The sequence below is a fragment of the Camelina sativa genome, chromosome 7, assembly GCF_030686135.1.
Source record: "Camelina sativa cultivar CO46 ecotype springtype chromosome 7, ASM3068613v1".
In the NCBI taxonomy this organism is placed as follows: domain Eukaryota; kingdom Viridiplantae; phylum Streptophyta; class Magnoliopsida; order Brassicales; family Brassicaceae; genus Camelina; species Camelina sativa.
Genome location: NC_141886.1, coordinates 22,589,680 through 22,615,601, shown reverse-complemented (window position 1 = coordinate 22,615,601; position 25,922 = coordinate 22,589,680). Strand labels below are relative to the sequence as shown.

General features: G+C 37.5%; 3 protein-coding genes, 1 non-coding gene and 1 pseudogene across 5 annotated transcripts; 1 reads left to right on the top strand and 4 right to left on the bottom strand.

The window, feature by feature from the left end:
* Window positions 1-423: 423 nt before the first annotated feature.
* LOC104701662 (uncharacterized) lies at window positions 424-2,524 on the top strand. The gene is made up of 4 exons (XM_010417398.3): window positions 424-1,027; window positions 1,114-1,324; window positions 1,409-2,194; window positions 2,289-2,524. Exons 1-4 carry the CDS (start codon window positions 535-537, stop codon window positions 2,371-2,373), a joined length of 1,575 nt encoding a protein of 524 aa, XP_010415700.1. The 5' UTR covers window positions 424-534; the 3' UTR covers window positions 2,374-2,524.
* A 194-nt stretch (window positions 2,525-2,718) lies between these two features.
* Window positions 2,719-4,630, bottom strand: LOC104701661 (uncharacterized). The gene is made up of 2 exons (XM_010417397.3): window positions 3,881-4,630; window positions 2,719-3,290 (listed from the first exon to the last, which is right to left on the bottom strand). Exon 1 carries the CDS (start codon window positions 4,519-4,521, stop codon window positions 3,907-3,909), a length of 615 nt encoding a protein of 204 aa, XP_010415699.2. The 5' UTR covers window positions 4,522-4,630; the 3' UTR covers window positions 2,719-3,290; window positions 3,881-3,906.
* Window positions 4,631-7,616: 2,986 nt separating this feature from the next.
* On the bottom strand, window positions 7,617-7,732 carry LOC147941589 (U5 spliceosomal RNA). Its single transcript, XR_015563041.1, has one exon. It is a non-coding gene; the product is annotated as a U5 spliceosomal RNA (small nuclear RNA).
* A 562-nt stretch (window positions 7,733-8,294) lies between these two features.
* On the bottom strand, window positions 8,295-11,834 carry LOC104701660 (uncharacterized). 2 transcript variants are annotated; one of them, XM_087459140.1, is made up of 9 exons: window positions 11,521-11,717; window positions 11,237-11,417; window positions 10,831-10,970; window positions 10,536-10,567; window positions 10,226-10,461; window positions 9,329-10,163; window positions 9,062-9,142; window positions 8,782-8,844; window positions 8,295-8,680 (listed from the first exon to the last, which is right to left on the bottom strand). In XM_087459140.1, coding segments are annotated over exons 5-9 (1,032 nt in total). In that variant the 5' UTR covers window positions 10,228-10,461; window positions 10,536-10,567; window positions 10,831-10,970; window positions 11,237-11,417; window positions 11,521-11,717; the 3' UTR covers window positions 8,295-8,629. The 2 variants fall into 2 exon arrangements, with proteins under 2 accessions (XP_087315266.1, XP_087315265.1); XM_087459139.1 differs by having other exon boundaries at window positions 9,329-10,461; window positions 11,521-11,834.
* Window positions 11,835-23,282: 11,448 nt separating this feature from the next.
* LOC104704797 (uncharacterized) lies at window positions 23,283-25,498 on the bottom strand (annotated as a pseudogene).
* Between the last annotated feature and the right edge of the window lie 424 nt (window positions 25,499-25,922).

Genomic DNA, 25,922 nt, shown 5'->3' with positions numbered 1-25,922 from the left:
AATTTTAGGGTTTCGAAGAAGTCGGTATATTTTGGTTGGGTTTAGCCCATTATTTCAGGTTTTAGGGTTTTATAACTTATAGAAAACATGTTTTGATGATTATATAGATTAGATAATTAAGAAAATTAATCTTTTTAAAATTTTTAATTAATCAAAAAGGTATAAAGGTCCAATTTTGAATTTCATTAATGACAAATTAATAATCTTAAGTCTGAAGATGAATGTGGTATGTTTCAACAACCTAAATAGAGAAGAAAAACTTGTCCGAAATTTTGTTAAGGACAATTTCATTAAAGATAAACAACGTCAATTTTGAGTCCTTTCGAGTATTCCTATATTAGATGGCATATGATTACCGAAACAAACTTATGGGCCTGATGGACCGTATTCCAAATTATTGGGCTTTTAGTGGGGGCACAACAGGCCCATTAATGGACTTCCGTGAAAACGCTTTGTTTGCCAATACGCTGTTTCATCTTCTCCGGCGAGAGACGAAGACGAAGAAGAAGAAGAAGATAACGAAAACACAAAAGCATGAACGGAGCTCCACTCTGCAATTCCGTTTTGCTCCATTCTCATTCTCTTTCTCGTATAAATTCCTTCGCTTCTTCTTCACATTCATTTACAACGTCTTTGTCCATCTCAATTTCTCATCGAATTCAACAGAGTTTTAGAGCACTCGTTGTGAAAAGGAGTAATGGGTTTCGTTCATTCGCTGTAAACAAGCGTGGAATTGGCGATTACGTTCGTATGGAGTCAGAAGATGATGAGGATTGGGATGAATTCGATGAAGATGAAGATGAAGACGAAGACGAAGGAGAGTTTTTGCCAATGGATAAGATGAAGAGATGGTTAGAGAGAAAGCCTCGTGGATTTGGTTCAGGTAAAAAGTACGAAACTTCAATTGAAGATAAGTTGCTCGACGAAATTGAACAAAGTTGGAAAGCTCAAGCTTCTAATCTCAATAAGCTTAAGAACGATCCTCTCAAGTCACATCAGCTTAAGCGTGACGATACTCTCATCAAAGGTTTCAACTTTACTCTTCTTTTTTTTCACACTCTTAGTTGTGTAGTTTGGAAATCTCAATCTTAAGGTGTTGTTGTGTTGAAATAGGAACTGGAGAAGATACTCAAGTTGGGTTTCGTGTTCGTGTGACTAATCTTCCTAAGAAGAAGAATGTTCATAGAGATCTTAAGGTTGCGTTTAAAGAAGTAAGTGGCGTTTTGAGCATTACACCAGCTGTGTCTGGGAATAAGAAGACTAAGGATCCCGTTTGTAAAGGATTTGCTCATCTTGATTTCAAAACTGAGACTGATGCAAACAGGTACGAGACTTTTTTGTGATGTTTGTAAATTAGCATTTCTAGTTCTTTTTGGTACTGAGGCAAAAGTTTGGATTTTTATGTTAGGTTTGTGAAAGAGTTCAATGGACAGAGCTTAGCATTTGGAAAGGTTATAAAGCAAATCAAATGTCAGGTTGTGGAGTTTTCTTCAGACGAGTCAGTGTCAAAGGAAGTATACTTTGATAACGGCTTCAAGGTGCAGAAACTTCCGTATTCTGGTTTAGAAGAAGTTTCTGATGCTGATGATGTTGTTGAAGAAGAGGAGGCGTTCGTGGATTCATTGGAAGAATCTGATGATTCAGATGAAGAGGTATATGAACTGGAAGTGGATGAAGATGAACCAAATCGTATCTCTGGTAGCGTAGAATCTCCTGTAGAACTGAGACGTGATTTGAAAACCGAGTTAAAGTCACAGAAACAGGTTGTGAAGCGAGAGGTTAGAGAACATGAGGAATTAAAGACACCTTTAGTTTCATTCCAGGCGAATAAATCCGAGGAAGCTGTGGCAGAAACACGCTTGGATGACGAACAATCCGAGGAAGCTGTAGCAGAAACATACTCGGATGATGAACTCGAAAGCGCTGATGAAGAAGACGTTGCTGAAGAGAATCTTGAACCTCTGAACAGTTCAATGTCATCCTCAGAAGAAATTCGAGTAGATAGAATCCGCATGCTGGAGCAGAAGCTTCTCGGTAAAGAAAAACTCTTTGGTGGAGGAACTGGCTTTGATAAACCAGAAGCAAAAGCCGCTAGAGTCGAAGGGAAGAAGAAGGAAAAGAAGAAGAAAAAGACTTTTGTGAAAGGGCAAGCTAAAAAGGGTGCAAAGATAGAAATTCCAGGATCTTCGAAGAGGTAAAAAAGTGCATTATAACAATCTTGCTAAGAAATGTTTAACAATGTAGAATCTCTACTTAAACTGATTGAAATCTATAATTATGATTCACAGGTTAAAGGTGAAGGAGAAGGCTCTCTTAACCGGCGTCTTAGTCAAGTATGCTGGAAAAGTTGCCTCAACCTCGAATGATGAATGATGTGATCAAGTTTTGTGTTGTGATAATCTTTATCAACTGCTAGTAGTGAGCCATCTTCGTTCTGTTCTTGTAAAAGTGTTACAAGATCAAGAGAGGAACAAGAATAGAGTATGAAAAGTTACATGAGGATATGTTATTGTTTCTTGCTCTTCTTCTTAAGGATACAACAACCAGCGTAGATTTCATTATCAGACATAAAAATATTGAAACACACTAACACAGCAGGTAACCAGGCAGGGGGTTTCACCTGCTTTAACGTTCTTTTCAGGAAGATCTAAAAAAGGTAGGCCAAATTGTTCGAAACCCCTTAAAAATCTTAAGGTAGGACTTGGAGCTCCTGTGGTAAAGGAAGAACAACACTGCTTCATTAATTCTTAGTAACATTTTTGGTAAAGTGTTTTGAAAACAAGAACACTCAGAGATAGCTTGGTCTTGAACCCCATTCCTTTATTTTACTCCTTTCTTTGTTCCCTCATTTTACATCCTTTCGTTACATTTTATACATTTGAAAGAGCAAAAGAAACTATCTTGGCTCTTGAATACCAAGGGTTCTACGCAACGAAGAGCACAGTGACCACAAAATGGTCGCTTTGTACCATAATTGCGTGCAGTCTAATCTCTTTACCATTCCATGTGAAAATATGATTGGGCGTCATGTAGTAGATAGCAGCAAACAGTTGACATGAAGAATGACTATACGAGAGTCAAATGTGTAGAACCATGTACTTGCATCTAATTTTGATTCACATATCTCACACCAATATTGATAAATTTTTGGGATCTTTTGGGGCATAAGAAAGGATCAACGGGATGCTGATCGTACTTGTAGTGTGCCACCTGAGGGGAAGTACACTTACACTGCATACATTCTAGAGCATATGTTGAACATATGTCTGCATTCCAAGCCATGCATGCATCTGTATAGATCCAATTAAAGTAAAGTGGGTGATCAGGTTGGAGACTCATGCTCAAGCAAACTTGACTACACACCTCTATGGTTAGAACTTCTAACAAAAGCTTCGTGCTTTACAGGCACATGATCAAGTGACTAAGTGAGGCAAGATACGGGTATACGAGAAACATAGAGATTCGGGTTTGTTCGTTATCATCTAAACAACTTAAAAACTACCGAGAAAAGCATTCTCAATCCCAATCATTTATTTTTCAGTCTTTTGCATCAAAGTGTGTTTTAGAATGCCCATACATATACATATGTAACCCTTAGCCAAAGCAATAAGCTTTGATTAGAAATGAACGAAGTAAGAATTCTGAGTCAAGATCAAAGCCATGGGGATAACACACTAAAAACAAAGTCTACACTTCTATTATTTTTGCGATACATCTTGAACTAGCAAAAGATTCATCTCTCAACAAAACCAATTTAGCAATGAGAAAGAACAAGCAAGTGTAACCTATGACCTTATAAAAGCCCCTTAATCAGTTTGTATCTTGAGAGCTCATAAATGGAACAAAAGGAGAAAACAAATTGATGATTGTAACAACAGACCTTCAGAAAACAAGATTGATGATTGTTCATTCCAAAACAACTTTAGCACCAAGTGCTTTCAACTTCTCAACAATCTTCTCACCTTCTTCTTTAGACAAACCAGCTTTCAAAATCGCAGGAGTCTTCTCCACCAATGCTTTAGCTTCTTTCAAACCCAAATCAGTAAAACTCCTCAACTCCTTTATAATCTTAATCTTAGCAGACGCATCAAAAGACTCCAACTTTATCTCAAACACTGTCTTCTCCACTTTAGCTTCCTCACTCGCTCCACCACCACCGCTTTGACTCACGATCCCAGCACCACCTGCTCCAGGTTTCATAACGGCGACAGTTGGTAGCTCCGTCATACATTTCTTCTTCATTATAATCGCACCGAGCTCGGAGATTTCTGATAACGTCAGAGATGAGATCTCGTCTACGAGTCTGAACACACGCTCCGTTGGTGGACTACGGTGCTCCGTTGGATCAAACGTCGCTGGATCGTAATCTGTAGGGAGCTTTATCTGATCGAACTCTTCTTCTTCTTCGTCTTCGATCTTCGCCGGTTGGGCATAACTCCGGTTAGCGCCGATTCGAGAAAGAAGTGATAATCTTGAGGAGGTTTGAGATAAATGTTGCCTGAATCTGAGTAATAAGCTCATCTTTTTTAAGGACTCTGTACTACTACTACTACTACCTCACAGATTACAGAAACAGAGCAATGGCAACGAAATGGGGTTTTTTTTGGTTCGATGCCCTAAAACAGTCTTAGTAGGAAGAAGACATTGGGAAAGAGTCTCTCAGATCAGATGAAAATGACTAAAAGGCCCACTAAAATAATTTAGGCCCAATAGTATAAAATAAATAAATATTAATAATATCTATATTAATATTTTTGAAATACATTTTATTTTATCCCCTTGAAGTTTATCTTATTTAATTTGTTTTTCTTGCAACATTAATTCCTACAAATTTTCCTAAAATAACATTTCTACTTAATTAACCTCTATTGATTTTTCTAAAATAACATTTCTACTTAATTCAATTAATGGAACTATATTAATCGATCAAATTTATTTACGCTTATAGCCATACACAGCATGACTCCATCATTTAATAGATCAAGATTAAATGCTCAAAACTTATTTTAATAAATCTTTATGATAGTTGAATGTAAATCGAGGTTTCATCAGCTTGACTGATCATTTATTCATGTATAGTTATTTTAAAAAATTTATTATCATGGTCTCTTAATATTTTTTTTTTTTTTTGACTTTTATGTTTTCTATTTTTGTTTAGATCACTTTATGTCATTAATTTATTTATTTGCCAAGACCTTACGGATTATAGTCTATATTAGATTATTGCATTTGCTAATTCATGCACATGTCATTAACAAAGATCGTGGAAATTTTTTACCTGTTACTTTTAAAAAATATAATAATCTGTGAAAATATCAAATGAATTTTCAAAATCACCTAGGTTTGTACCAAATTCTCTCTGTTGATGTTTCTATTTTTTTTTGTTTTTTTTTCATATAGTGATAAAGAACGAATTCACAACCACAATACAGATCAATTGAACTAACAACACTCACTCCAATCGAATCCACAAAGATCCAATGTTCTTGAAACAAATAATCCTGATTCACGTTACAAGAATCTCAACAGAAAAGGACTATTCATAGAGATGAATCAATCACCACAATATCAAAACGAGAGAGAGAGTTGTAACAAAATTTCACAATAATTTCATTAAAAAAATGTTTAGAAGGTCACAATTTGTAAAAAAAGAAAACTAGAAAGCCAACGTTATTTTCTTAATTTATTTTAAATCAAAATTTATAAAAAAATATCAAAACTCTCATACTCTATTCATTTAATTTAAAGACTTCAAACACTATTTATGTCGATGAACTTGTCATCTGATCATTGTTTCATATTTCCACCGTCCACAAGTATCAGTAGCACAGTTGGTTCGTCTCCCCCTAGATTGACCCCGTAACTGCAGTTTGATTCTCCCCTATTACACAAAATACAATTTTTTTTGACATTTTAACAGTTTTTAAAAAAATTGACCCCCTTCAATTTTTTTTTCTTGGGTCCACCACATAGCGATGGATGTTTTGCACAATTTTGAATTATTAATTATACACACATACATGTTAATTAGTATATTTTAGTATTGTACTTTTCTTTTTTTGCTTCAAATTCATTGGTGATTGTTGTTTTAACAAAAATGGTAATACAGTCTGACTCTTAAAAGAAGATAAAATGATCTTCTTCGATTCTTTGTGCAAACATCTATTTCGTATATAATAGCTAGTAGATATCTTGCATAATAAGTAAAGATATTTGTTTTTCTGTAATGTCACCGTTCTTTCATTTAGTCGATAATTTTGTTAAACTTTCCACTTATATTTTTAGGTTTAGGTTCACTTAACATCTAAGATTTGAATTTGAATGGATTGAAGTTGATTAAAAACTCACGTCCTAAATTAAGGTTGCTTGCATCATATAACATTATAACCTATTCATGAAAAGGAGAACAATTTGGACCATACCAATGGACATGGACACTTGTACCATCTTTAGAGTATTAGAAGCGAACATGTACTGTTTTCAGACTGCAACACATTTGCGATAGTTTTTAAATTAAAAATAAAGTAATTTTGTTGATCTCAGACTACACACATTTTCGTTCGATCGAGAAAAATTTGGTCCAACATACCATATTGTTCTTTTTTTTTACGATTATTGACATATTCTATGTAGATATATTCGCTTTCATGAAGGACAGTGAAAGAAAAGGAAAATGGTTTAGGATTTGAGTTTGTCATATTTGCTTTTAACTATATCATACATATATTAAAAAATCTGGCAGTTATGTAGTTTATTGTAGAATTGTATAATTACGTTTTAAATAATAAAGAAAAATAAAATTACGTTTTAAATAAAAACACAAAAACTTTCTAAAGGTAATAACAAATGTAAACAATTAGATATTCACCCGCGGTACACCACGGACCTATTTTTTAATAAAAATAAAATGTTATTTGTTTTGTAGATTTATAACTATATTAATAACTAATATTTAATTTGTATTTTATAAAATGTACAACCTTACAAATATAGATATATATTAGTTAGTGTAGAAAGTATTTTGTTTGAGGTTTATTGTTTTATATTATAGAAACTATAACATACAATTAAATTTTGTGTGTTTATAGAATTAATTCCTATTGTTTTGGAAAATTGAAACTTAATATTAATAAAATTAATTATAAACTTAATACTTAAAGTGAAAAGGAGTGGTTCTATTGTTTTGGAAATTTTATTAGAATGAAAAATCTTGTTTTCTAAAATCAAAACTTAATATTAATTAATTAAATAAAAAACAAATTAATAATTAATGCTAATAGCATGCTTGTAAATATGATGCAACTTCAGGTATATATATAGATAACAAACTTTTTTTCCAAATAAAATTTTGTCAATATAAAAGATAAAAAATATCTATTACAACTGAATTAGCTTCAAGAGCTTATTTATTATACTGGTGTAGTGGTTGATAGAAGTTAGTAAGCATGTTTTAATACTAGAATTCGATAAAATATGGAGATGCCCACACAACAAATCTGCCGTTAATTAAAAAGATAAAAACGGAAAATATTTAATAATATCTAACTATGGCAGGAGAGCTCAATGTAACCAACTAATCAAATTAAGCTCAAACTTTTCAACTAAACAATTGTTGGGCCTACCCGTAGGCAGATCCCTCCAAAAATAGGCGTATGCCACTTAGCGTAGAGAGCACACGGTATTCTTTAGTAAAAGGCGAAAGAATAGTTCGCTTTGTGCTCACCACATGGCTGCGTGATTTGTTAGCAGAGGACCAAGCCCTTCTTTCATACGCACCTTTCACTACTACGAAACTCTCAGCTTCCCGATGTGGGACTTTCTCCTAAACTACTTCCTTCTTTTTTACTCTTACGCTGTCGTTTCACTGTCTCTTTTTTTCTTCTACTATATAATCCATTTCCCCATATTTTCCACCAATAGAATTGTAGTTAATCATATAACCAATAATTGATCTTTTAACAAAATTGTTCTTGCTATCAATTCTTTCACACTCTTTCACACAAATTGTAACGATTTCAAATCTGCATTTGTTTAGTCTCCTGCATCTAAAGCAATTTAAGGTCGCATCTTTTCACTGCTCAGCTGCTAAAATCTCAATAACAGTCCAAATCAAATTACTTTGTTCCAATTCTTGCTCGATGGCCGTTTCACGGGGAAATTTTAAGGGTTACAACTTACAATAAAGAGCGTGTGACCAAAATATTTGGAATCCTAATTGTCTAAATACTAACATAAATTGACGCCCAAAAAAATATAATAATATACTAGGAGAATTATTGGAGTTGGACTTAGAATGGTTAACATAAACAACAGATTGAGATTCAGTTGGTTATATATACCAGTATACCACCAACCAAAAGAGTGTTTGGATTACACCGAAACACCGTCGCATTTCACAATTAGGCTGCTTGGGTTAACATCTTGTAATACCAGAAAAAAAGAAAACAAAAATCCATAACAGAGAGAAGAATTACATAAGAAAAGTTCCGCTGCCTACAATCATCATCCGGAGAGAAAAGTTTCGGGTTGGATCTCAAAAAATTATCATAGTTTCGATCCCCATAGAGGCTAACAAGACCAAAAAAGAGTGAGAAGCAGCCAGAAAGCCAAAACCCGTTTTTTTCCCTAGCTACCGCGTCGGAAGGGACGCTATAGCTTGAAGGATCTTCTTCCTTGGACCCTGCATTGCATCAAATATAATGATACCAAGTTCATGAAATCTGCTAAAAAAACAGATCAATCCCAATCGTTTTAGATCGATGAGAAAACAAAAGAAAGTACCATTGGTATGATGAGATCTTTAAGATCACTTTCTTTCATCTGTTTTATTGTGGTCATATCCACCTGTTATCATATTAGTCAAGTTTGTTATCCACGAAACAGAGCTCAGACAACAAGTTAATCATCTCAGCGGATTCATTATTATATTCATTCAATCTATACGTGTGATTGTATCTACTGGACATTGAAATGGCAACAAGAAAAGTAGTGAAAAAACCATAAACAAGAACAAAAGCCAAATTGGCAAAGCTCTAAGTTAAGAAAATAATGGCACACTTACTTCCTCTCTCTTAAAGGCAAGGGAGTATTTTCCAAGTCCAATTGAGTTTAGAAAGCTATCAACTGTTAGAGGCTCTTCCACCTGTGGTAGCACCAAGCAGATATACATGACATATTATATAACATATGTATAAGAACAAGGCATAAAAGTCTATCTGATCACAAAGGTTTATGGGTCTAAGAATTACAAGGTACATACAAAATGTTTAGAAAGAGCAAAAAGAGAGAAAATTCATCCACAAATTGAGAAGAAGATAAAAGATCTTACAGAGAAGGGATTGTTCTGCATCATACTTCCAAAAGGAGGAAGCTGGCTCAAAGGAGGCAACGGATGTGGGTTTGGGACTGGAGGAGGTAACATTGGCCTCGCGAAAGGAGCACCACTTGCTGGGGCTTGACCATTTAGTACACCTCTAACAGGATACGGCGCTCTCACATCATCAAGCATCCTGCTTCGTCCATGAAAATCATCAATATTACTACGTGGAGGAGAACCCCTGGAAGAACCCATGTAGCTTCGAGGATTCCTAGGAGGGGAAAACCCCATAGAAGATCCCATGTAGCATCCCACATTTCTAGCTGGGGACAGAGCCCTAGAAGCACTACTGAAGCTTCTGGTGCTCCTTGGCGGTGATGATAGATCCCTTGGAGAGTCAATTCTCCTTCCAGCATTTCTTGGAGGTGATCTATCCCTTGGACTGCCAATCCTTCCAGCATTTCGTGGAGGTGAACTATACCTTGGACTACCAATCCTTCCAGCATTTCGTGGAGGTGATCTATACCTTGGACTACCAATCCTTCCAGCATTTCGTGGAGGTGAACTATCCCTTGGACTGCCAATCCTTCCAGCATTTCTTGGAGGTGATCTATACCTTGGACTACCAATCCTTCCAGCATTTCTTGGAGGTGATCTATCCCTCGGACTACCAATCCTTCCAGCATTTCGTAGAGGTGATCTACCCCTTGGACTGCCAATCCTTCCAGCATTTCTTGGAGGTGATCTATCCCTTGGACTGCCAATTATCCTTCCAGCATTTCTTGGGGGCGATGGAGCCCTTGGAATCCCAATCATACGTCCATCATTTCTTGGAGGCGATGGAGCCCTGGAAGTATCCACAAATCTCTCTGGAGACCTTTGTCGTAAATCTTCCAGGGCCCATGGAGCATACGAACTACTTGATGAAATCATCTGAGAGGAACCACGAGCAGTTCTTGGTGAAGGTAAAGGAACATCCCTCAGCTCAGACATACGTAGTCGAGTATCAAGGCTACGTGGAGGCTGCTCGCTCCTGGAGAGCTTTTCACGAAGATCCACAGTGCTACCTTCATTGCTCTGAGCTCGCCTCTGGGCGTTTTTCTGCAGCAGTTTGAATCGGAGATCATTTTGACTGATCTGCAAATCTTAGTAACAAAGAGTGGTGGGTCAGAAATCAGCAAACATGCTAGTGTGTATCCAGTAATTCACACATCTATACCATTTCCACTTAAACTTGCTTCCCCTCTTTGCCTGCATAAACAAAGAAAGAGCAAAAACTTTAATCTAGTGAACACCTTTGCCGCAACAAGCAAGAGAATTTTAAACCTAAAAACTTAAGCAAAAAAGCATAAAACCCATTAGTTCCTCCAGAGTTCTAAATACTCAATTACTCACAACCCCGTGAACAAACAAAAAGTCCAAGATTTCAAAAACAATAAGAGCAACATAACAAAATTAAGAAGATCCTGACATTCAATATGCAGCAGTACACATAAGAGGGAAAAAGTAAACACCTTTTACTGACCACTTCTTCGCTTCCTCCGTAAAGAGAACTATCTAACTGATTCCCTAATCTTTCTTTAGCAGACCGCTTGGTCCCAACTCTAGGCAACTCATAACCAGCATCTATATCACTTGCATCTCGATTCACAACCTGCAAAAAGAAATTACCACCAAGTAAGCAGTTTTCTCAGACTCAACCCATTAATCCTACACCAACACATTTGCGTATTTCAATTCCAGAATTCCAAATCCATCTCATAAGCCAGATAACATCACGAAAAGAGCACCAAATCAAACTTATTTACAACACATATTACATCAATGGGAGTTTTTAAACACATTCGTTCTACCAGAAAAATTAGCTTACACACAAACAGTGAGATGAACAACAAACAAAAAAAAAACCCTTAAACGTACCTGACCGCTACGCCCTAGAGTAATAGTGACCCTACTCCGTCTCGAACCTTCTGACATTTGTAGAACTCAAGGAAGAATACCCTAAGGGAAAAAAATCAACTGGAGCCCAATTTCTAACTTACAGTGAAATAAAAAACCACGAACAACAAAAGGCACCACCACAATCACCTCCCTTCAAACCCTAATCATACGGAACCAAATCTACTCAAAATCACAGAGAGAGAGAGTAATAAGGTATAGAAACGAATCGGGAAATTTTCCGATGAGATGAACGGAAAACAAACCGGAGAGTTTTAGAGATACGTGAGAGAGAGGAATCGCTGGAGACGAAGAAGACGTTCGTGACGGACTCGGCTTACCCCAAAAGAGACCCTCCTGACTCGTTTTAGTTGGGCTTCACATGCTCTCTCAGACTCCGACATCAAGACCCACTAGGGAAATTTTACGTGATAGGTTTGGATTTATGCAGTTTTGACCCCGTAGTTTTTTTAATGCTCTATCATGTCCTCTTTTTATTAGGGAGTGGGGATTTTTTTTTTGTTGTCAAACCGGAAATTTGATTAAATCAATTGTTACAAACCAGGGTGGGAAGGAGAACCGATTTAGCTAACGAATGGGCTGTCCGATTGTTTTCTCGTTTAACAAAGGAGAAAGTGCAAAAATCAAAACCTAAAGACAAACGCAGGATGTCTTGGTGAATGCGGTAGAGTTTCTTGGAGAAGGGTTCTGAATTGAGTGCTTTGATCAACTGTTGCAAATCTAAAGCTGGTGTAAGTAAGAAATAATATTTTGTAGATTAATTTGCGGTGGTGGTTTGATGTATGTTTTTGGTTCCTTTGGTTTGAGAATAGTCCTGGGCATTCGGGTACTGGGGTCGGGTTCGGGTTTTTCGGGTAGAGGAGTTTAGGATCCAATAGGGTAACCAGAAAATATCGGTTCGAGTTCGGTTCGGGTCTTATCGGGTTCAGGTCGGTTCGGATCTAAAATTTTAGAACCTATAAATACCCGAAAAAATTGGATATCATTCGGATTCGAGTATTTTGTACCCGATTACCCGAAATTTAACCTAAAAACCTGAATTTTACCTGATTATCCGGAAATTTTAATGTTAAATACTAAAACAAAATTTTTAAAATTTATTTTTTTTAAAAATATAGCTAAACATTTTCAATATAATTTTAATTATTTTGAGTACTTTCATTATTTTGATCTAGGAAAAAATAATATTTTTGAATTTTAAGTTTTTAACTTTGAATAACTATGTTATATAAAAAATATATATAACTAATATTCTCTATATATGATTTTATTTCGGGTATGTCGGGTACCCATTCGGTTTTTGGTTCGGTTCCGGGTTCGGATTTGGGTCCATATTTTCGGGTCGATTCCGGTTCGGGTTTTTGGGTCCGGTTTTTTTGCCCAGGCCTATTTGAGAATGAAGAAATTGAGACTGATGTGTTCTCTCTTTAAGTTACCAAGGCTAATTGGAATGATGAAACTTTTCGTTTTATTAGTCTCTCATTTTTTTCATTCTCTTAATCTCTCGTTCTTTCAATCTCTCATCCTCTTCCACTATTTCTCAAATTTTTTTTTTTTTTTTGTGCTTTTTCTTGTTATTGTTGTTGTATGCGTTAAAAAAAATCAATTCAAATATCATTCTAAAAGCTTAATTATAAATTTTAATTTTAGAGTTGGTATAATATGTATATCTTACATTGTTTTTTTTTTTATGTTTTAAAAGATTTATCTCAATTGTCTATTTTATATTAGCATCTTATAAGTCATTATTTTCATACTTTTCTACAATATTCACCACACAATAAAATCATGAAGTTGAATAGATCCATCTTTAATTCTCTATTATGTATTCTGGTTATCTCATATATTCTATGTATCATTTTTAATAATTTATAAAGATCAATATAACTATCCATTTCTGAAGTCTATTTTGTTTTGTAATGTCTATAAACTCTATTTATAAAGTCTATTTCTGTTTTATGATCCAATAGATAAACATGTAAATATCAATATAATATTTATTTTATTTAATATCTGAGGTTTTTGAAAACAAAAAGAACTTAATTAAAAAAAAATTGGTCTTTCTGATTTAGGCAAAATGAAAAATGATCCCAAAAAGAAATTATATTTAAATAGAAGTGAAATATAGAAAATTATATAGATTTTAAATACCGTTTAACTAAGGGGGTGTTATTCATCAAAGGTTTTTAATGGATTTAAAATATTAGTAGATTTCAGAGTCCAATGATTTTGTAAATGCAATGAACGTGGATTTGGATGTCATTAGTGGATTTGAAAAACTTTACTCATCGTTTTGAAAGTCATTTACTAGTGGACTTTTTTTTTGAAGGTAAATAAAAAAATATATAATTTTTGAATCAAAACCAAATTAAAATGTTATGTTACCTTAGTTGGTAATTAAACTAATAAAATTATTAAAACCTTATGTTAAACAGTAAATTCATAACAAAATAAATACTTAAGAGGATTTAGTTAGTGGAATGAGGTTGGCTAATTTAGTGGCACCAAGTTCAGCGAGTGGAATGAGGTTAGCTAATTTAGTGGCATCAAGATCGTGAAGAAGGTTCAACAAGTGGAAGGATAGAGAGCAGCAAGATCGTTTGTAATACAAATAGAGGGTGCAAATGGTTGCAAGGTTGAAGAGATTGAACATGTTAAAAAAATTTATTCAACTAATTTTCACCATTTGCATTGAAAAGGTTGAAAAGGTTGGAAAAACTTATTCAGCCTGTTCAACTTAAAAAGTTGGAAAAATAAATTAATCCTACAACAAAAGTGTTCAACTTGTTCAACCACTATTTTAGAGATGAATGAGTTGAATATTATTGAATCCAATTTTGTTCAATCCATTTTTTCAATTTTAAGCAACCATTTGCACCAGACAATCTAAAAAATATATAAATGCATATATAAATATAGTATAATATTTGTAGGATAAAATCTATAACAAACTTTTATCTAATAAGGTGGTCAACTATTTGTTACAAAATTAAAGATTTTAATTAAGCTCTGTGGTGGCGATGCTTATCTGGAACATCGACATACGCTTCCTCTCTTCCCTATACATGGTGAAGATCACATAAATGGTGCCAGCTGGAAGTATGGCCAATTGGACGGTCGTCAGTGGCGGATCTACAATATAGGTAGGTGAGGCACGTGCCCCACACTGATTATTATGTATTATTAGTAACTATGTGCAATAATTATCTATTGGATCTATTGGTAGTGATTATTGTTAGTTTAAACGGCAGTTTGTGTCTTCGATGCCCCCATGTACCTGCATATTTTTATTATATAGTATACTTATGTATTAATTTTTAGATATATTAATAATATGTGCCCCAGGTTCAAAACTCTCCTGGATCCGCCACTGACGATCGTGATTGTCATGGTAGAGATCATCGCCAACCTTGCTATTCTATTTCGAAGAGGTTTTTATCTTTACCAATCTTAGAACTCTGCATCTTGATTCTATTGACTTTGGTCCTTATGCTTGAGTAGTAGTTCATTGGAGCTCTGCATCAGCGTGTTCCCTTACCCTCAATAGACTAATGGTGAACAGTACCTCCCATCTATGTATAATCCCATATCGTCGATGAACTGAGGGTGGCAAGTTCAACTGACAGTGACGATGATGATGATGATGTCGACGTTGATGACGGTGATGACGACGACGATGACTGACGATGATGACAACGAAGACGATGACGATGACGATGATGACGACAATGACGAAATGACCAGATGTTATCGATGGGGAGAGATACTTATGAGAAGTGTGAGAGATATGAAATACTTAAAAATTGTTAGGATTGTGTTTGTTCATGTTTTAGATGTAAAATACATTATAATCTAAAGTGAAACAAATTCATTGGAAATAGAATAACAATGATTTTACAAGTGATTTAAAATCATCCAACAAATATTAAATCTAATAACAGCAGATTTTAATGTACTTTTTCAAATACTTAATTGAATAACGTTAGATTCCAAAATACATCAAATTTTTTTAAAATTCATTATTCTATAACACCCGCTCAGAGAATAAGAGAATTAGTATTTATGGGAAGAAAAGTGATGAAAATTTACATTTAGAAAAATGGAATTACAATATTAATTTATTATTTATTTTAGTACAGCAGAGAAATATATTATTTATTAGGCTTCAAGGCCCGAACGGTTTACAAAAAGGTAAAACTATCATAAACAACTTGCCCGAGTTGTAGATCGAAGCCTGGTATGAGTTTTAGAGTATCTACTAAAACAACAACAATCACTTTGACAATAATTGCATTTTTCTCATTGACGCATACACTTTTGATGAGGTGTAATCACTATAACTTTAGAGAGTTTTTTTTTTTTTTTTTTTTTTTTTTTTTTTTTTTTTTTTATTAGAGAGTTTTTTTTTATTCTTAGAAACCACCCTTCTTATTATGAAAAAAGTAAATATTTATTTACTCAAACAAACGAACGGTTTCATATTTTCAATTTATCCAATAACAGTTTCATTGTTCATTTGTATCATATTCTTATATATATATATATATATATATATATATTTTTGTCATAGAGTTTGAAAACAGAATAATATTGGCAGTTAGGCTTACGGATGGTAAAGTCTTTTTCCATAGCAATCTGATACATAAACCTCATACAGAGCTCGCGAGATATATGCGATCTTGCGACTGATTATTTATGAAAAGAATATTTCGGTCCTGAATTTTTGTAGTTATATGTAGTCTAATAGTAGTGTTTAGTCTATCTTTTACTTTCACTTTCTCGATTTGAGTCTCCAAAGTGTTCGTTTTTCAATTAGTTTATTTTTTGGATTTTTTGTTCAAAAATAATATGTTCAAATTATTTAAAATGTGTCTAATAAAAATATTATTTTTAAGAAACGAAAAAAGAAAAAAAAAATCAATTAACCTTGCGATCACTTGCTTATGGATAGATGCGTGGGACAGAGGGCTCGTGGTACCTTCTGCCCACCCTTCCTCCTCTATCATTCTTTCTTCTTCCTCTAATCTCTATGTACATCTTTGTCTTTAGGCCTATTGTATTCAAGTATTTGGGTCGAGTTTAGGTACGAACTATTAGGGTTTGGATCTTTTGAGTAGAAGAGTTTATGATCCAATAGAGTAAATGTAAAGATTTAATTTACTTTCAGTTCGAATTCTTTCAGATTCGCTTTGAGTACAAATTTTAATAACCGCTAAAAAAGTTTTGGATACGCAAATACCTTAGATTTTACCCGAATAACCAGAATTTTTCATGCATGTTTCTGGGTTTTTTTGGTAAATACCTTTATTGTTGGATAAATATGCGGGTATGCGATGTAATTTCAGGTATTTGAATTTTTTTTTTAAAAAGGTATTCAGGTCATAAATTCTTAGTATGTATTTATATTTTGTTTGTTTTTTTTTTTTTTTTTTTTTTTTGCTAAATATGTAAATATCATATAAACGAAGGATAGGCTATACATAAGTATCACCTACAGCAAAAGTAACCTCGGCAAAAAAATAAAACAAGGTTACAATAGAGTTAGGAAAGGGAATTGGGTGAATTAACGAAACCAAAGCGAGACGAGTTGTTGCCATCGTCGTCTAAGTCCTCTTGCAGTGATTATATGCTTTATCTCGCAATCGATGAATGTGAATAAGACCTGGGGGGCGAGCCTGCAGGCATTGTGAAGGATATTGTTTTGGTTTCTCCAGAGATTATAAACCACTACTTGAGCAGAGAGTTTACGAAGCAGTGAGGGAGCAGTTGACGTAGAACGTCGGGTCCAAGAGAGAAACTCTGCCCAGGAGCAGAACAATCTCTAGCGGGGGCAGATTCTACTGAAAACCAATCTCCACACTTGTGTTGAGAAATCGCACACCAAGAAGATGTGATCCCGTGTCTCTGAGGCAATGGAACACAAACAACAAACATCCACTTGTAGCTGACCCCAAGCATGGAGCCTATTACGAGTAGGTAGTCTATTGAGGTGACTGACCCACATGTTGAAGGCATATTTCGGCACCGCTCCTTTGAACCAAACCGAGGATGACCATGTTTGCTTATCTGCACGCGGTCTGAGAGCTTCCCATGTTTTGGACGTTGTGAAACCTTGACAGGTGACATTATCCACACACCAATAATAATCATCTACGGTAGCGTCCGGAGGGGGTACCGGGATAAACTGTAGGTGGTCGAGGATTGCCAATGCAGGGGGAATCTGTTCAGAGGTAATGTCCAGCCATTGGCATTAACAGCTTCAGCCACTTTTGCCGATAGAGGAATCCTTAGGGTTCTAGAGTCATACTCGCCAAGGCAGTCAATGGGAGGACCAAGGGATGACCAATTATCAAACCAGTAGGATGCTGGAAGACCATTACCCACTCTGCACTTTATAAATCTCTGAGCCAGTGGGCGAAGGTTTAGCAAGGTTTTCCATGACCAAGAGTCTGCCAGGGAGCTAGCAATATTCCAAAAGGATGAGGTTCGGATACGGTGAAGAGTCTGCCAGGTAGCCCAAAGAGAATCCTTATGCTCAAATAGCCACCATATGAGTCGTAGGTTTAGTGTTTTGTTCCACTCAGAGAGCCTCCTTAAGCCCAATCCACCTTCTGACTTCGGTAGGCAGTCGACTTCCCATGATACTCTAGCTCCTCTCGACTCATTAATATTTCCAGACCAGAGGAATCTGGAACAGAGACTTTCAATCCTCTTGATGCAACCTTTCGGCAGGGAGAAAGTAGACATCCAAAAATTTATAGAGCCATAGATAACATAAGCAATTAGTTGTAGCCGACCAGCAAAAGAGAGGGATTTAGTGGCCCACGAGTTAAAGTTATTTGTGATTTTCTCCAATAAAGGCTCGTACTCCATAAGACGCAACTTTCTGTGCATAAGAGGGAGTCCCAGGTACATGATGGGGAGATTTCCCGAGGGGAATCCATAGTCTGCTAGAGCATTACAAGCGTCACTGTCCAGACCTGCGTGGAAGAGTTGGCTCTTGTTTCTGTTTACCTTAAGCCCTGACCACGAAGCAAAGTCATCAAGAGCCTCACAGATGCCGTGGAGGGAGGAGGTACTCCCATCAAAGAAAATCATGACGTCGTCTGCGAACATTAGGTGAGATATTGAGAGATCAGACGTCTTTGGATGGTAGTGGATATAGCCTGCATCGAATCTCGACTTAAGTAAATTTGAGAACACTTCCATGGCTAAGACAAAGAGATACGAAGAGAGGGGATCCCCCTGTCGTAGCCCTTTTGAGCTCTTGAAAAAACCTCCATGGGAGCCATTCACTGCGACCGTGAAAGTGGGGGTGGAGATGCATTGGTAAATCCAAACCTATCTGGAACTTGAATGGCTCCAAGGTCTGCAATGACAAACTCCCATCTAACTGTGTTGAAGGCTTTCCTCAAATCAACTTTTAACATTCCTCTTGGTGATATATTTCGCCAATTGTAACCATGAACCAATTCCGTGGCAAGGAGAACATTTTCTGATAAGGATCTACCCGGGAGAAAAGCTGATTGCGAGAGAGATATCACACTAGCCGGTAGCGATTGGAGACGGTTTGTCAGAAGCTTGGCAATGACATTGTAAAGTGTGTTGAGACATGAGATTGGTCGAAAATCAACTGCGCTGGATGCATTAGCTGTTTTGGGAATGAGGACTAATGTGGTTGAGTTCCATTGCTTTAGCAGACACCCTGAGGTGAAGAATTCTCTTATGGCTGTTGTGACTTCTGGGCCGACCACACTCGAAGCTTCTTTGTAAAACTCGACTGGAAAACCGTTAGGGCCACAAGCTTTATTCTTGGGGAGAGAGAAGAAAGCATCCTTGATATCTTCATCAGAGAACTGCTTCTCAAGTTCAGTCGCCTGCTCTGGAGAACATCTAAAGGATAGAAGCAGGTTCATATCCTCCTGCTCCATTGTGTAAGGTTCCTGCACATCATTAAGAAGGTTTGCAAAGTAATCTGCGCAGTACTCACTGATCTCCTCCTGAGATTTGTAGCGGTTGCCATTATCATCCGTCAGTGAGTGAATGGAGTTGATTGACTTGCGCGCGTTTGTCATCCTGTGGAAGTAACGCGTGTTTCCATCACCCTCAGCGAACCATGTCACCCTGGACTTCTGGAGAAAGAAGCTCTCTTCAGCAGCGGCGAGGGAAGCCCAAGTGCGCTGTGCTTCTAGTTCAAGGGTCGCATTAGTAGTCGATGGATCAGCTAGGGTGCGGTTTTGGCGGCTTAAGAGGACCTCATGAGCCTCCCTTGTTCGTTTCTCCAAGTCCGAGTAATTTGATTTACTAAATTCCTTGATTGGCCTTTTGAGAGCCTTCAGCTTCTTAGAAACCTGATACATAGCTGAACCAGCAACATTTACTGAATACCATTGCTCCCTTACCAGATTGATGAAGTCTTCATTTTGGAAGAGAAATTTATAGAACTTAAACGGTCTCTTTGCTCTGATAGTAGGTTCTCCTAAAGAAACACCGCATGAAGCGTGGTCTGAAAAGTCCGGTTCCACGAAGATACCAAGTGAGGAGGGAAACTCCACATTCTAGTTTTCATTTACTAGTATCCGGTCGAGCTTCTTAGCAATAGGTCTTGACTCATTTTTGTTCCACCAGGTGAAAAAGTTACCCTTATACGTGAGATCAGTGAGCTCTGCATCAAGGAGACAGGATCTGAAGTCTCTGATGCGTCTGTCCACATTTAGGGATGGTTGTTCGGAGTGCTCATGTGGGTTGAGGATTTGGTTAAAGTCCCCCATCACTATCCATGGGCGAGAGGAGACTAGTTGAGAAGCCCCCAAGGCCACAATTTCCAGCCACAATTCCCTTTCTGCTTCATTTGCGGCATAGACTATGGAAACAACAATCCAAGACTGCTCACCAGGAAAAAGAACTTCACAAGTAACCATCTGAAGCGATTTTTCCACAACTACCACTTGGACCGATGAGTCCCAAATCACCCAAATCTTTCTTAACTCGGAGAAGCTGTAATTCTCCTCAAAAAACCAACCCGGAAGCAGATTGTTTATAAACTTTACCTCCTTAGGTTGTTTGACATGTGTCTCAATGAGACCACCAAAAATAGGCTTCCTTGCCCTAAACCACTTCTTAAATCCGCATCGGTGACTAGCTATATTAAAGCCCCTGACATTCCAACCAAAACGTTTTGTATACATAAAATTAGTGAGAGAGTTTGAGGCCCTTGCCTCTTTGGATCTTCCGCTGCCTCTTGGACAGTACTCTTGTGAATCTAGCCTCCTTCGAATCCGTGGAGGGTATATCTGAGGAATCAGGTTCGATATCCGCATCAGACTGTAGTTGTGAACCCGAGTCTGAATCACCTACGATCACAGATGGCTCATGAGGAGGACTGATAGTGTTGGCAGTTCTTGGTGTAGCCTGAGAAAACTGTAAGCTTTCCTGATCAGAAGCTTTTGCAGTTAACTGCGGGGGCAGTGTCTCACTCAGTCGCATTGCTTGTGAATGTTGCGGCTGCTGACCTTTGTGCAGTTGTGAGTCACAATGATTACTGTCTTGGACAGATGGTTTCTCGTTTGCTTCCCCGGTGGATTTAACCTGCCATTCCTGGAGAGCTTTTGCTCTTCCTCTAGGTGTCTGGCTTGTAGTTGCAATGGAAGTGGACAAAGTATCAGACATTCGAGATGGGGCAGGCGTCTTAGATCTGCGCCTCCGATGGCTTCTACGCTTTTTCGGAGCTTGAGCATGATTTTGTGGACACGCGTCAGGTAGGTGTGTTGTAGATTGATAGCTCGAGCAAGTAATGGGGGCGGAGCGACAATGTCTTAGGCTATGGCCTAACTCCTTACAATGTGCACAAACTAGGGGCATCCAGGGGCTAGAGACAAGGACTCTACGGATTTCCCCTGAGTCAAACTGGACATTGACTGCCTCTTGGAGTGGTTTCCTGGGGTCGATGATAGTGAGCACTTTGGCTACCTCCAGGTTCGTCTTATTAGCTGTAGAGGGGTTGAGGCATTGAGGTTTACCTACCAAGCTAGCTATGCGGTGTAAACCCTCCTCGTGGAAGAATTGAAAGGGTAATAACTTCATTGGGAATGTTAACACATAACTCACCTGAAGGAAGAGTGAAAGGAGTGCTCGGAGTTGGGAGCTTCTTACAAGTTCCTTTAACCGTGGCCGCCCAATCACCAGATCTGCTAGTCAAAGCGTTCTGGGGAACTCCGTTCAGGTTCGCAGCCGAGGTAGATTTGAGGGCTGCCGGGACTACAAAGTGTGCAGCGTTGGGATAATCCATTGTGGTAGGAACTGCGTCCACCACCGAAGGTATCTGCGGGATGACCAAGTCTGTTGAAAGAACAGTCGATTGGTCATAAGAGGATATTGAGGATGTGCTCAACTTCGTGATACCTGACGTCTCAACACCGGAGGTGGGGCCTACAATAACGGTGACAGTCGGGGGAATTTTTTTGGGTAGATCTAGGGTGGGCAAAGGAACCGAGGAAGACGCTTGTGGTAGATCTGGATTCAGCGAAGTTGGGGGAGGTCCAGTTTCATTCGATAGGAGACATGAAGGCGTTGGTCGAGGTGAGATGATTTCCTTTTGAGAGGAGGAACCACTCATCCGCCGTTTGGAGGCAATGGATTCCGCAGCCCAAGCATAGACTACCACAAACTTTGAAGAGCCTGGGACAGCACCACGAACTGGTTTTCTTTTCTTTTTCGTCATGCCAAGAAATTTCCGACCACTGGCATGACCGGCGTCGGGGGTAAAAAGAGGGAGAGAGAGAGAAGCTACAGTGTTTTTAGAGAGAGAAGAGAAGCTACCGTGATTGCGCCTTCTAATAAATTAGCTTATTTTGCTTATTTTTTGGGTTGTGGTTTTCTGATAGGAGATTTTTAAGCCTTAATATGCTAAATGGAAAGACGTCCTATTTACCCCTCAAAACTACCATATCGTACCGAATGTCCCTGGAACTTTGACCTCCTAATAGAACCCCTTCCATCTTATATCCTCTTTCTATTTCCCCCCGAATTAATACTTCTATGTCTATTTCCCCATCCATCTGAGTTTACACGGTTTTGTTAGTAAACCCGATAGAAACCCATCTTAAACCGGTATGGAAGCAATTTATAACCGGGTAACATTTAGAACCCGACCCGACTACTTTTTCTTCTTTCTTTTAAAACAAAAACCCCCAAATTCTTACTCCACTAAGAACCCTAAAAATCTAAATTGAAAAGATCCAAATTTCTGTCTCTTTCTCTCAAAATCATGAGTAATATTTCTGGGTCTTCGAGCAGGTCGACAAATGTCCGCGAAAGAGGAAGAGTTGTTGGTGTACCTAAGAGATGCTGGTGTGGAGAAGCAATTGTGGCCAAAATGTCAAAATCCGACCATAACCCAAATCGACGATACTTTTGTTGTGTGTATGCAACTGGAAATAAGGTAATACGAAGTAGAAATTATTATTTGGCTTATGAATATTGATAAGGTTCTAAACGATAACCAAATGAATTGTCCATGGTGTAGCTTATGAATGACAATCACGTTTTCAAGTGGGTCGATGAGGCTTTGTTGGATGAGGTGGAGGCAATGAAAGAGTTCATATCAGAGACAATGAAAGTTGAGAAGAAGATGAAAATGGAGCTTGAGAAAGAGATATTTGAGAGGATTGAAGATGTAAAAGCTGAATTTAAATTTAGGATGAATAGGATGATAATTGTTTTAGTATTAGGTTGTATGATCATATTTGGTCTAGTTAAGCTAATATGATGACATTGTATGTTGTTTTCTATGTTTGTTTTGTACGAGACAAAATGTTTTTAAGAGATGATGTTATCTTGTTTCAAAATACATTCATGTTCAAAAGGGAAGAGTACATCCAACCATAGTTAATAATAAGGTTCAAAAGATTGGACTTGACCATACTAAGACAGAACAAGATATGTTCTGAAACAGGTCATAAAACCAAAAAAAAAAACAGTCCTACTTATGCTAATCCTCCATCCCACATTACTTCTCTTGAGTGAGACAACCTTGAGAAGATTCCACTTGTGTTGTATTCTTCTTATTCTTATTCTTCTGGTGGTACCTACAGTTATGATCAGCTGCACCACAAATCCCACAATGCATGATTCTTTTCTTTTGCTTTGGTTGCTTCTTGGTAGGTGACTCATTAACACCTTTCTTCCTCTTCTTGTCGATCTTCTCATCGTCCGGCTTTGGAGGTGGATACACATTCTCACCCCTAGTGGAAGGCCAAAAGCGTGGACCTCTTTGTGGAACAAGCCCGTCTGTGTAGTTCTGTCTCCACTTAGCAGTTCTGAACCATTCACACACATAGTCTTCAGCTACCAATGTCTTCTTGATCATCAGTCCGTAAGCATGTTCGCATGGGATTCCACAAATCTGAAACTTCATGCAGGTACAAGTTCTGGCATTTAAACAAACTCGGTGTTTGTCGTATCCCAAGTAAACTTCATACGCTCCATTTGTGCTGGGAGATACAAAGCATGTAGAAGCTGCCTTATGCTCATCAGGAAGGAAACGGGTCACATAAGGAGTGCATAATCCTGCCACATCCGACCATATAGAGTACATATAAATGAATAAGAATAAAACATATAAATGAATAAGAATAAGAGTGTAGTCTTACTAACCTTCATGTGAATAAGAAATAGCAGACCGTTTAGCAATTCGAACCATGGCAAGCCTTCTAACAGTCTCCAACATAGCCACAAATGGTTTCTCTCTCGTCTTGTTGATTGTATTGTTGAAAGACTCCACTGAGTTGTTTTCAACATCTTCACAATAGCTGTCAATCTTGTGGAATGCCCTACACCATGTCTTTGGTTTAGTCTTCATGACATCTTCATAGACCTTGCTATCATATGCGTGAATCCTCTCCAATCTCTCTTCGTAATCTCTAGTGTTGTAGCTCCAAGCTAGATCCCAAAGCAGTTTCTTCAATTGCTTCTTGTTTGGATGAGTCTTCTTTAGGTTACCATAAATGTGCCTAACACATTTACGATGCTCAATCTTTGGTAATTCTAACTCAACAGCCTTAATCAATCCCTGAAACAAAGTTAAATTCATTAGAAACTGATCCAAATCACACAAAGCATAAAACATAACAAAAAAAAAATACCTTTTGGCGATCAGAAACCATAATGTAACCATCTCCATCACCTAACTCCAAGTCTATCTTCAGCCTATTCACAAACCAGCTCCAATTATCTGTGTTCTCAACCTGAACAACACTCCATGCTATTGGGTAGATAGCATTGTCTGCATCTCTTCCTAAAGCCACCAACAACTGACCCTTAATCTTTTCCTTTAAGAAGCAACCATCAACCCCAATTAGTGGCCTGCAGGTTTTTTTTCCATGTTTTCCTAAGAACATCAAAGCAGACATAGAATTGCTTAAACACATCATGACCAGCGTCATTCTTCACCGTATCAATCTCTACCACAGACCCTTGATTTGCTTCCAATATCTCAGCTCCATAGTCTCGAAGACGTTCAAATTGAGTGTCATATTCACTCGCTATCCATGCCAATGCCTTTCTCCTAGCAGCTTGACATTGACCTCTCGTAGCTGATATCTTCCACTTCTCCATTATGGTCTGTTCCATCTTTAAAGGCATGTAATAATCTGGTTCTTCTCTAATCTTATCAAGAAATAACCTAGCTATGACTGGGACCTTAAACATCTCACATTCTCCATTAGGCACACAAACATGGGTGTTCGTGTACTTCGTAATCCTCCACATCGACTCATTATGAAGAGACACAACATAAACTTTCCATTGACATTTTCCCTTAGCACCAACACACCTAAACCCGATTCTATCTCTATCGTACCTGTATTGCTTCAGATTACAACCTGTTGCCAGTGCATAGTCAGTCACACACTCCTTAAACGCGATTCCATTGTAGAATCTCTGCCCTTTATACATTATACCATCGCCACGAACAATCGGTGTCCCCCCACGCGCGGCACCACCATGACCATTACCCTCAGACTCGTCGTCACTCTCTGGATACACGTTATGACGAATCGATTCCTCCGTTTCTGTAAAATCTGTCGCAAGCTTATCGATGTGAAATTCATCTCGATCCTCGCCTTCCTCGTCGAACTCCACTCCAATAGGTGGATTAACAACGGGGACTAACGCCATCCCAAGAGCCAAGAGCAAGAGATAACAAAACGATTCGAAGAAAGAAGAATCAATTTAGGGATTTAGGGTTCGTCGATGGAAAGGGAAAAACGATTTGGGGATTTTTGGGTTTTTTAGGTTAAGTGATCTAATCGGGTTGTAATCGGGTTGTCAATTGGTTAAAAATGGTTTAATTTGGTTATTTTGGTTAATAAGAATTGTCTGTCGGTTACCTAAAACAGTAAACCATGTTAATCGACGTCGATGGGGAAATAGCTGAGAAGGTTAATTTAATTGGGGAAATATACATAGAAGTATTAATTCGGGGGGAAATAGAAAGAGAATATAAGATGGAAAGGGTTCTATTAAGAGGTCAAAGTTCCAGGAACATTCGGTACGATATGGTAGTTTTGAGGGGTAAATAGGACGTTTTTCCATGCTAAATCTAAAATTTTTGGATTCTAATTGAGTTCCAATCTTCTCGGATAGGTTC

Excerpts from the sequence above, each read along its gene's own strand:
- LOC104701662 (XM_010417398.3), top strand. The coding sequence starts at position 535 with ATGAACGGAGCTCCACTCTGCAATTCCGTTTTGCTCCATTCTCATTCT. Across the intron at positions 1,028-1,113 it reads TGACGATACTCTCATCAAAG|GAACTGGAGAAGATACTCAA; the intron begins GTTTCAACTTTA and ends GTGTTGAAATAG. Across the intron at positions 1,325-1,408 it reads ACTGAGACTGATGCAAACAG|GTTTGTGAAAGAGTTCAATG; the intron begins GTACGAGACTTT and ends TTTTTATGTTAG.
- LOC104701661 (XM_010417397.3), bottom strand. The coding sequence starts at position 4,521 with ATGAGCTTATTACTCAGATTCAGGCAACATTTATCTCAAACCTCCTCA.
- LOC104701660 (XM_087459139.1), bottom strand. The coding sequence starts at position 11,293 with ATGTCAGAAGGTTCGAGACGGAGTAGGGTCACTATTACTCTAGGGCGT. Across the intron at positions 10,971-11,236 it reads CTCTAGGGCGTAGCGGTCAG|GTTGTGAATCGAGATGCAAG; the intron begins GTACGTTTAAGG and ends TTCTTTTTGCAG. Across the intron at positions 8,681-8,781 it reads AAGATCTCATCATACCAATG|GGTCCAAGGAAGAAGATCCT; the intron begins GTACTTTCTTTT and ends GATGCAATGCAG.